This window comes from Enhydra lutris, unplaced genomic scaffold (genome assembly GCF_002288905.1).
Source record: "Enhydra lutris kenyoni isolate GAN:26980312 unplaced genomic scaffold, ASM228890v2 scaffoldscaffold66, whole genome shotgun sequence".
In the NCBI taxonomy this organism is placed as follows: Eukaryota; Metazoa; Chordata; class Mammalia; order Carnivora; family Mustelidae; genus Enhydra; species Enhydra lutris.
Genome location: NW_019154150.1, coordinates 10,301,158 through 10,313,225, shown reverse-complemented (window position 1 = coordinate 10,313,225; position 12,068 = coordinate 10,301,158). Strand labels below are relative to the sequence as shown.

Below are 12,068 nucleotides of genomic sequence, written 5' to 3'. Positions count from 1 at the left end.
ATTGAATGCTTTCAAACCCTTAGGAACCCTATATCATTATTATAATTATTATTGCTGGGAAGTTTTACAAATATTGCAATGCAAATGGTTCATTTATCCCAGAATTACCTATGCCTGACAACTCAATTTATCAGAAAAATACCTTTCAGGCCACCTTACCTATGAAAAGCAAGCCAAGAAACAGGAAGTATGCACACAAAGGCCTCCAAATACTCAAAATTTGTGTTAATACACTACACTGCACTAAAGAATCCCTCAGGTACTTGCCCTTATTTCACATAAAATTTTATGTTTATGTATCTTTAAAAAAAAAAAAGTTGTTTATGTATCTTTTTTTTTTAAAGATTTTATTTATTTATTTGTCAGAGACAGAGGGAGAGAGAGTGAGCAAGCACAGGCAGACAGACAGGCAGGCAGAAGCAGAGGGAGAAGCAGGCTCCCTGACGCCCAAGGAGCCCAATGAGCCCAATGTGGGACTCGATCCCAGGATGCTGGGATCATGACCTGAGCTGAAGGCAGCCGCTTAACCAACTGAGCCACCCAGGCGTCCCTGTTTATGTATCTTGATTCAAACCCCACAACAGTTTAAAGGCAAGAGAAGACATGTGGCAGGTAGAGAAGGAGGTTACAAAATTACAAAAAGTAGACAGAGAACAAACAAACAAAAACCCAGATAAATTTTGGGGGGCATGGTGCCTTCAACACAAAATAATTTATACTCAAAAATGAAGAAATGATACCATTATACAAATTCAAGATCCTTTGCTTAAGAAAACAAGGATAGGGGCGCCTGGGTGGCTCAGTGGGTTAAGCCGCTGCCTTCGGCTCAGGTCATGATCTCGGGGTCCTGGGATCGAGTCCCACATCGGGCTCTCTGCTCAGCAGGGAGCCTGCTTCCCTCTCTCTCTCTCTCTCTGCCTGCCTCTCTACTTGTGATCTCTGTCAAATAAATAAAAAAAATCTTTAAAAAAAAAAAAAAAAGAAAACAAGGATACGTATAATCTGTTGCAAAAGGATTGTGATGAAAAAGGTTTTTTTTCTTTTCTAATTCACCCTTGAAAAAAAGTCTTCAACTTTGAAAACAATAATCCAGAACTTCTCATTCTAAAGAGTTCTTAATAGCTAAAGATTTGAGGCCAGAACAGAGTCAAGTCTCCATGACTAGATGATCACTAACAATTTAATTTTACCTTCTTGATATATATATATTATACCTATTGTCAAAGAGGACTGTTTTAAATCTTTTATACACAATGATTTTATTTGATCCAGATGCACTGTCTCACCTAATACATTAGTTAGCTCGTTAACTTTTTTACTACTCTAAAAACCACCTCTTTCTGTTAACACACAAAAGCAATTCATTTTCATGAAGAAAAACTAAACATTATGAATTAGAAAAATAATCATAAAATCTCATGAGTACTTCCTTCTTAAACTATTTTCATTGCCTGTATATAAATATACTTTACATACATATTTTTCCCCACAAAACTGGGAATCTACCTCTTTGGTGTATGTATGAATTAAATAAAATTATTCGTGTAAAATACAAACCAAAATTCCTCTCGCATAGTAAAAGCCCAATAAATGTTGGCTTTTGTTAAAGGCTGCATAATAACCCACTACCTTAAAAAATCTGTTAATCAATTTTCTATTTTTAGCCAGTTTTTACCTGTTAAAACAACACTGAAATAGAAGTCCATGACATTAAATCTTTCATACATCCTACACTTTTTCTTAGAGATTTGATTTATTGGAGAAAGAGAGCGAGAAAATGAGCAGGGGGGAGGGGCAGAGAGAGAGGGAAAAGCAGACTTCCTGCTGAGCAGGGAGCCCTAGGCCCCACTCAAACCCAGGACCCTGGGATCATGACCTGAGCCAAGGCAGATACTTAACAGACTAAGCCACCCACCTACCTCATCCTAAGCTTTCTTAGAATAAATTTCTAGAGATGGAATCTTGGATCAATATTTTAAACATTCCCAAATGTAACTGCTTTACATTTAACTAACATGGTGTTTCCCCACATTCCCCATCTCTACCACACTTTTAAGTTTTTTCTTTCTTAAATAAATGTGTTTTGTAAATTTAGAAAAGCTGGCAGTAAATAGTATGAAAAGTAAGGTATTTACTATCTAAACTTTAATTACTATTTGCATTTTACTTAGGAGAATGAAAAAGCTTTCAGTGTCATGTTCCAATGTATTTCAAGCAGTTTTACTTTACATGGGCTTTAGCTTTTAAAAGAACTTCAAGTTATAGTCAACAGTTGTTTTAATGTGATAGTTGACTTGATACTTGTTAGTTGCTTAACAGTTGTTTAAAAGCTGTGTAAGATAAATGTATTTTTAAAAATATTTTTAAATGTCTCCCAATTAATCAAAACTCAGCCTTTTTTGTGGAAACTCTAAAATTTGAGAGAGAGGGCACTGCTCAATCTATTGGAACTGACAAAGGCTGGGAGGAAATTTAGCAGAAGCCCTCATCTTTGCTCAAGAGACAAGTGCTGTGACGGGCGCCTGGGTGGCTCAGTGGGTTAAGCCTGTGCCTTCGGCTCAGGTCATGATCCCAGGATCCTGGAATCGAGCCCCGCATCAGGCTCTCTGCTCATCGGGGAGCCTGCTTCCCTCTCTCTCTCTGCCTGCCTCTCTGTCTACTTGTGATCTCTGTTTGTCAAATAAATAAATAAAATCTTAAAAAAAAAAAGAGAGAGAGAGAGAGAGACAAGTGCTGCGAGCACCAAAACACACATTCTTCTTGGTGTCTAGGAAACCGTTTCTTTAAATTAACACTACTAACACGCCCCCTTTTTCCTAGAAACTGTCATTTCCTGAAGCAACAGCATTCATGAAAAAACTAACAAGACTCTTGAAGCTGAAGCCTGGCTGGGGATAGGCAGAACCCCGGCCTGGCCTCAGAATATCTGTCCCTACGCCCGACCGAGATCAACCAAGTTATGCGAAGTGACTAACTCGTGACAGCCTCGGGCGCTGGACGCTGGCCACACTGCCACCTCTTTCAGGTCCAATGCTCCCGCGAGCAGCCTGGCTTGGAATGGCTCGACCTTCGCCCTCACCCTCACCACCGGACCACGGTTTGACGACTCCCGTAATGGATCGGGAGTCTAGCAGGATCCAGGCCCCTCCGTACTCAATCTCGGGTCATGACGGGAGCGAGAACTTCAGACAAGAAGTCAGGTATTATAGAACCCCAGGTTTCCCCATCCGGCCCTTACTCCTGACTTGGGGTCTCGGATTGGTGAGAGAACCTTCGATAGGGGTCAAAAGTCATGCAAGATCGTAGACCCTCTAACTTATTCTCAGGCCAGGGTCGTGCGTTGGGGGAAAACTAGAGGCCAGACGTCCCAAAGGATTTTGCCACCCTCTCCCACTTTCCTGCATAGAGTTTGGGGATGGGGTCCCCAGGTCCCCAACACTGAGAACCCGAGCCGCCCTGGACTCATTTCCAGACCGGAGTTTGGGGGAGATTCTCAGGTTAGACGTCAAGGGTCACGGAAGAACCTTCCCTTCTCCTGGCTCCCGAATTGTGTCAGGGGGTGTCGGGAACTAGACGAGAGCAGCGGCCATAGTACCTGAGTCGAAGCCAGCATCTGCTGGAGCTGCTGTTGGTCCTCGATGATCTTTTGCTTCAGTTTCTTGAACATGGTGCAGCGCGGTGTCCCCTGAGGGGCGAGTGCCCAAGGAGAACCAGCCACGGCGGCGACAGCGGCCTCTCTCTACACCAGGGACCGTAGGGGCCGGGCCTCACCGCCTCCTCCTTGGGCTCGCGGGCGGATCGGGACACTCGTCCTGCGGGTGTCGGCGTCGCCGCCGCCGCGTCTCTTTCTTCTGGGTGCCACTGGTTGGCCTATGCCCCCCATCCAGCCCCGGGAGCGGCGGCGGCGGCGACAACGGCAGCAGGTGAACGGTGTGCCAAAGACGCCTGCGCGGCCTACGTGGAGCTCACCCAGGGAGCTCTACGGAGCGCGGGAGGGGCCAACCACGAAGTTGCCCTGGCACATGCGCGCTCGGGGTGTCGCTCCCGAACGCAGCTGCGCGGAGTAATATGCCGCGTTACGCGCTGCTCCAATTCACTGCGTGCAGAGATACCTTCCGAGCTGGGGGAGGTCTGCTCTGAGTACTGCAGTGACGCACACCGGGCTTTGGCACAGCAGAGTCCCGCGGGGAGGGTAATGCTTCTATAAACGACCGCAGGATGGGCCGGCCCACAGCGGAGAGCCGCGTGTCTGAGTGCCTAGGGTGGGAGAAGGGGGGGGAGGGATCCAGGGAACCTGCTTCGTGCTCTGAAGGGTAGTGCACTTTTGTTTAGTAATTGTAGTTAAGGGTCTGTATCTTCAGTGCCTGGTACTCCAGCTGCTCCCCAAAGGGGCTGTCTTTCCTTCCCCGGACCCTCCCAGAGGTCAGCAAGTGTCTGACACAGACTCCCAGGGTCCAAACGTTTCAGGACGATATTGTAAAATCTCAACCGTTTGGACATCTGTCTTTATTTTTTTTTAAAGATTTTATTTATTTATTTGACAGAGAGAGATCACAGGTAGGCAGAGAGGCAGGCGGAGAGAGAGAGAGGAAGAAGCAGGCTCCCTGCCAAGCAGAGAGCCCGATGCGGGACTCGATCCCAGGACTCTGAGATCACGACCTGATCCGAAGGCAGAGGCTTAACCCACTGAGCCACCCAGGCACCCTATTCTTTATTTAACCTAAATTGTATATTTTCACGTATTCTTTCGAAAATCCTTATCAGTCTAAGTGCCAGATCCTTGGGGATGTTAAAAGAATTCACAGCTGGTGGAATACACAGATTTCCAAAGGGTCATCTGCATCTGCAATCATCCTATAGAGTTTAATGTTTATGGGCCTAATTCTTCCAACACACTTGGGCCATCTCAGCAACTGCCTCTGCGTGATATACATTGTCTCGTGTATCAGAACCTGAGAGAATATACGCTGATCTTAATATTTTAGCAAAGTTTATTTACCAGCAGTTTCCTTTGTAAGATTCCATAACCTGATCCCTAAGTGCAGCAGAGCTAGAACAGGGCCTCCTCTGAACACTGCACCGACAGCTGGGCTAAGTCCTCTTTTATCTCATACTGAACACCTATATATTTACCAAGAAAGTTGTAGCACTGTGACCTTCGGCCACACAGCACAAAGTCAAATGTCTGAAGGGAGCAGAAAGATTACGAGTGACACACATATGGTGTAAGACAATGAAGAATGAGGGAAAGTAACAAACCGGATAGTGCAAACCCGTCCAGAGGTATTTTTAAATCACTGCAGCAAAACAGCTCTTAGAATAAAATTCACCCCAAAGACCAGATTGTGACCTCTGAGTCTTAATTCTCTGCCCCTCGTTTTCCTTATCTATAATATCTTAATAATATTTCATGGGAATTTTGTGAATTTTGATGTCCATAGAGTATAGGTCATAGTAAATGATACTTTAAAATCCTAAGAATTTCATTCTCTTCTTACTTCTAACAGTCTCCCTCTCTGTGTTGAGAGCTCTAGCCTAGACCTCTCCCCTAAGCTCCTGATTATAGCATCTTCATTAGGCTGCCAGGTTTGGGAGGGCAAAAATCGCGGCTGTTATGCAACTCAACCAGTGCCTAGTACAGGGCCTCACACTAAATTTCTACAGAATTACTTAGTCTTAATACATCCAGCTGCCTACTGAACAGTTTCTCTTAATAGTGCATAGGCACCTCAATTCAACATGTCTGAAACCAAAATCATCTGCTACTACACCCCCTACCATCACCATCCTGATTTGCCCCTTCTGTGTTTCTTCTCACCCTCTCGCATTTTCTCCTCTTCACAAGCTTGCTTTGCCATCTGTATTTTCTGCCGTGGCTGGTGTCATTTCCATATGCCCAGGTACCCAAGTGAAAACTGTTGAAGTTCGTCAAAACATTCCTCTCATTCTTCACCCATATCCAGCGAATCACCAAGCTCTCTGTCTTGTACTCTGAGATGTTTCTCAAATCTGTTCTCTTTCTTATTCACCCTCCCACTAGTTTCAATCTTCATTACATTTCACCACTTAAATGATGGCCCAGTTTCCGGATTGGCTTCTCTCCAATCAATCTTCTATATAGCTGATGTTACTCTCCTGCCGAAACCCCATCAGTGACCTCCTTGTCCTGCAGGACGCTATTCAAATTCCCAGGCGGTACAAGAAACCTTTAACATCTGGCTCCTGCTTTCTCTCTCACAACACCCTCTCCATACTTCACACTTGAAACCTCCAGAAATTTCAAATTAACTTGCAGTTCCCTTGTATTTCCAGCTTTTGTATACCTCCTTGCTTTTCTTTTTTTAGTCCCCAGGTTATACATAGTAGTTTTGAACACCTCAGTGAATCCAGTATACTTATTATCCCCCATGACTTTGTACATTTCTTCTTTTTCCACCTTTCTTATCTATCCTTGATAATACTGCCCACATGTCATCTTCCCTTTCAAGCATTTCCTATCACCACCCCTAAAAACACACACACATCAGTGGACTTAGTCATGCTCCCCTCTCTACAACTTCACTCTTAAAAGTTGTTAATGTATATATCACACTGTATTTTTATCTTTTATTACAAAAGTAACATACACTCACTGTAACAAAAACAAGTACAGTTGACCCTTAAACACAGATTTGAACTGCATGGGAGAAATTATACATGGATCTTGTTTCCAGTAAATACAATACAGTCCTGTAATTGTATTTTCCTTATGATTTCTTTTCTCTATCTTGCTTTATTGTATGAATGAAATATGTAATACATATAACATACAAAATACATGTTAGTCAACTATTTGTTATCAATAAGGCTTTTGGTCAACAGTAGGCTGGTCATTAGTGGTTAAGTTTTGGGGGAGACAAAAGTTACACACAGATTTTTCAACCATGTGGGAGGTTGGCACCCCTAACCCCTGCATTGTTTAAGGGTCAACTGTATAATCTTATCCCCCCAAATAAGCCCTATTAATAATTTAGTTTGTATTCTTTCCATTTTTTTTCTATATTAATGAAAATATAAGATGTGTAAATATAATTATCTATGTATTTGTAGTTTTAATTTATCTTATTTTAATTAACTTTAATTTGTTTTGTTAAGAATGGGTCATATTCTCTATCTTGCTTTTCTCAGTTAACATGCCATGAGTATCGTTTCTAATCAGTACCTGTATTTCAGTCTCTTTAATAACTACATAGTAGTTTACTATGGATAGAGTATTTATATTAATGTATCAGTGTCTTCTATGTGTTAATGTATATTTCACTTTTCCCCAGTTTTTGCTATTAAACAATACTAAAGTATTTGTCTCTGTACTTGTGTGTATGTTTCTGTGCAAAATAATGGATTTCCAGAAAGGTAACTGAAGAATCCATTCATTATATATAGTTAATGCTAACTTGATCTCCAATATGAATAGAATCTATGTTTCTTTTTTTAAAATATTTTATTTATTTATTTGAGAGTGAGAGAGAGGACACAAGCTGAGGGGAGGGGCAGAGGGAAAAGGAGAAGCAGACTCCCCACTAAGCAGGGAGCCCAATGCGGAGCTTGGTCCCAGGAGCCTGGAATCATGACCTGAGCCAAAGGCAGACACTTAACTGACTGAGCCACCCAGGCACCCCCAATAGCAATTTATGTTTCTATCAACAGTGGAAATCCCCATTTCCATTTTTTTTTAAGATATTATTTCTTGGAGACAGAAAGAGCACACAATCAGTGAGGAGGGGCTGAGGCAGAGGGAAAAGCAGACTCCCAACCAAACAGGGAGCCCAAAGTGGGGCTCCATCCCAGAACCCTGGGATCATGACCTGAGCCAAAGGCAGATGCTTAACTGACTGAGCTACCCAGGTGCCCCCCCATTTCCATATTTTAAAAACTTTTGACAATAAAAAGATGACAAATGGTATTACCATATGGGAAGGGGACTGAGCTGTTCTTAGTAGATTCCATGCCAGACTTCAGCACTCCAGCTTCAGAGTGTCCCTTGAGAATTGCAAGTATGACACTTTATTCTTCCCGACAGCATGGAAAACCTTAAAAGCAGCCAGAGAAAAAAGACACGTTACATACAGAAAACAAAAATAATGACTTCTTGGAACGGCATCTTTAAAATGCTGAAACAAACTAAAAACTGCAGAAAACGCATTAGTCTATAATGAAAGCAAAACAAAGACACTTTCTGAAAAAGAACAGCTGAGAAAATTCTTCACCAGCAAACTTGTACTATAAGAAGTGCTCAAGAAATGTTATCAAATGGATATATAAGAAGGAAGGAAGAACTTCCAAATATGCAGATAAATACACAGATAAATAGGAAGGGCTATTTTCTTCTCCTTTCTTAATTTCTTCAAAATCAAATTGACTGTTGGGGCACCTGAGTGGCTCAGTCAGTTGAGCATCCAGCTCTTGATTTCAATTCAGGGCATGATTTCAAGGTTGTGAGATGAAGCCCCATGTAGGATTCTGCACTCAGCACAGAGTCTGCCTGGGATTCTCTCTCTCCCCCTCTCTTGGCTCTTTCTCCCTGCTTGCATGTTCTCTCTCTCTCTCTCTGAAATAAATAAATAAAATCTTTTAAAAAAATCAAACTGACCACTTACAACAAAAATCATGACCATAAATTGTGGAGTTTTTGACATACAAAGAAGTAAAATTTATGATAATAATAGCACAAAGGACAAAAATTTGGTAAATAGAAGTATACTGCTGTAAGGTTCTCACAGTATATGTGTAGTATGACATTAATTCTGTTTGGACTATGATAAGTTAAGGATGCATATTGTAATACCTAGAACAACCACTAAAAAAGAAACAATAAATCAGAAGATATAACTCAAAGTCCCATAAAAGATAAAAAATACAATCCTAAAAACTCGAGTAATCAAAAAGAAGACAGCACTTAAAAGGAAACAAAGAACTAATGTGACTAACAGAAAACAAGGAGCAAGATGGTAGACTTAAACCCAACCATACCAAAATTTCACTCAATATAAATTGATTAAATACTTTGGTGAAAGAGAAGAGTTGGTCATGATGAATAGAAAAACAAGATCCAACTATACATCATTTTTAAGGCATGCAATTTCAATATAAAGACACAGATAAGTTAATAACATGGAAAGGAGTATATCATATATTACACATCAAGATTCCCTGGTAACAGACTCTGAGATTTACTTACAAGTGATTTGTTAGAACTTGTTAGAGGGGAAAGGGGTAGAGGGGGAACAATACAGACAGGTGTGAACCATCTGTAGCCACACTACTAGCTATTGGTGAAATGAATGCCTCAGTTTCTGAAAGCACATCTGAACAATGCACCAGAGAATCTAATATACTATGCAAAACTTAATCATAGGAAACCTGCATGACTATATTAATATCAAGTAAAGTAGACTTCAAGACAAGGAGTATTACAAAAATAAAGAATTTTTTTTAAAGATCTTATTTATTTGAGGGGGGGGCAGAGGGAAAAAACCTGAAGCAGAATCCATGCTGAGTGCCGAGCCATTTGCAGGGCTCGATCTCACAACTTTGAGATATTGACGTGAGCCAAAAGCAAGAACCGGACGCTTAACCCACTCAGCCACTCAGGTGCCCCTAAAGAACATTTCAAAATAGATCAATTCATCAGAAGACAAAATCCTAAATATTTATCTACATAATAACATAGTTTCAAAATCATGAAGCAAAAACTGAGATGAAAGGATAAATGTTTAACTCCCAATTACAGTTGGAGATTTTAAGATACCTCTCTCAGTCCTTGATAAAGCAAGTAGACCAAAAAGTAGGTTAAGGATATAGAGGATCTGGGTCAGCTAACTTTGCCTAATTGATCTTTTTGGAAAACTACCACCAACAACTGCAGAATACACATTCTTTTTGAGTACACATGCAACATTCACCAAGATAGACCATATGCAAATTCATAATACAAGTCTCAATAAATTTCAAAGGATTAATATCATATAGCATATTCTCTGACCACAAAGGAATTAAATTAGAAATCAATAACAAAAAGATATCTAGAAATCCCCAAATATTTTGAAATTAGGCAGCCAACTTCCAAATAAGTGATGGGTCAAAGAACAAAGCTCAAGGGAAATCAGAAAATGCTTTAAATGAATTAAAATTAAGATAAACATATCAAAATTTGTGAGGTGCAGCTAAAGCAGTGCTTAGAAGGAAATCTATAGTATTGCGTGTTTATATTAGAAAAAGAAAATAAAAATCAGTAATCTAAGACTCCAGCTTACGAAGTTAGAAAAAAGAAGGGAAAATTAAAATCAAAGTAAGCAGAAGGCATTAAACAATAAAGATAAGAACAAAAATCACGGAAATAGAAAACAGAGAAACAATAAAGAAAAACTAACAAAGCTAAAATTTGGTTCTTAGAAATGATTAATAACATTGATAGGCCCCTAGTAAAACTCATTGAGAGAAAGAAAAACACTAATTATCAGTATCAGAAATTAGAGGTGCCATCACCACAGATTCCACAGATAGCATGAGAGAATATCATAAGCAGACTTAGGCCAACAAATTCAATAATGTAGAAAAATGGACATACTTCTCGAAAGACACAAATTATCAAAACTCTGATGTCTCTCAGCGAGTGAATGGATAAACAAATTGTGGTACATCCATACCATGGAATACTACTCTAGAATATAAAGAACCAACTACTGATACACAACAACTACACACAACAACCTGAATGGATCCCAAGTAAGTTTTACTAAGTGAAAGAAGTCAGATTCAAAAGAAGCCATACATACATATGATTCCATTTCTATGACATTCTGGAAAGACAAAATGATAGGGAGAGAGAACAAGTCAGTGTTTTCTAGGACTTGAGTAGGGAGAGGGAGGGTAAGGTGGGGGAATTACTCAAAGGGCATAGTGAGGGAATCTTTGGGATAATGAAATAATTACTATCTTAATTATGATGGTAGATACACAACTCTGTGCACTTTTCAAAACCCCCCGAAACCTATACACTATACACACTGAATTCTACTGTATGAAATTTCTAAAATAAAAGTTAAAAATCTAAAGCTCAGAGAGGGTAAGCATTTCACCCAAAGTAACACAGCCTGGACATGGCAGAGCAGCAGTTGAACCCAGAGCTCTCATGGCTCTAAAGCCATGGTACATCATCACCCATACTACCTCTGGATCTGGTACTGTGGAGGCACAGACTTCCACTGACATTGATTTCTCTGTGTTCTCCAACTTTTTTTTTTTTAAGATTTTATTTATTTATTTGTCAGAGAGAGAGAGAGCACAGGCAGACAGAGTGTCAGAGGGAGAAGCAGGATCCCTGCAGAGCAAGGAGCCCGATGTGGGACTCGATCCCAAGACGCTGGGATCATGACCTGAGCCGAAGGCAGCCGCTTAACCAACTGAGCCACCCAGGCATCCCATCTGTGTTCTCCAACTTTGCTCCAGAATGATTTACTGATTGACATTGAAGTGTGCTCCCTAAAATAAATTCTTTCTTGGTTGTCAGAAAAGAATTATTATTCTACTTGTGTACATTCAGAGCACTATCCTCAAATGGGAAAGTGGTACTGCTGTGTGGTTCTTCACATATCAGATTTGTATGGGGCAGGGGGATATATATGTATAGGTATAGGTATGTATGTATGTACACACACACACAGTTTGCCTGTAGCAAGAAACAGATCTGGAGCACTTTGAAATACTTCATTACACTGTTTTCACACACTTCATGAGAACACTTTAAACATACTATGTTTTTCATATTTGCTTTTACAAAAGAACATTGTATGCCATGTAAAGTGTACTACAAAACAGTTGAAAGCCTCCCATGAAAGAAAAGTCTCTGTATCTTTGTCTAAACTTAGACTATGACTCTCCCAGAAATTCAGCCTACTTTTCTCCCTATGACCTTTTCTTTAAATAACTGGGGGGGGGTATCTTTGTTTTTAATTGCATCCCTATTGTAGGCAGAAAATAAGTAAACTAGGGAAAAGTGAAGGGTTACGTTGTCATTTTTGCTAATATCC

General features: G+C 40.5%; 1 protein-coding gene across 2 annotated transcripts in view; it reads right to left on the bottom strand.

Moving 5' to 3' along the window:
* LOC111159002 (golgin A4) overlaps positions 1-3,818 on the bottom strand; it is a 129,297-nt gene extending 125,479 nt beyond the window's left edge. For both annotated transcript variants that reach the window (XM_022521363.1, XM_022521364.1), the window contains exon 1: positions 3,596-3,818. In XM_022521363.1, the coding sequence (XP_022377071.1) occupies positions 3,596-3,667 (72 nt within the window). In that variant the 5' untranslated portion in view covers positions 3,668-3,818. The remainder of the gene's footprint in view (positions 1-3,595) is intronic.
* Positions 3,819-12,068: the final 8,250 nt, after the last annotated feature.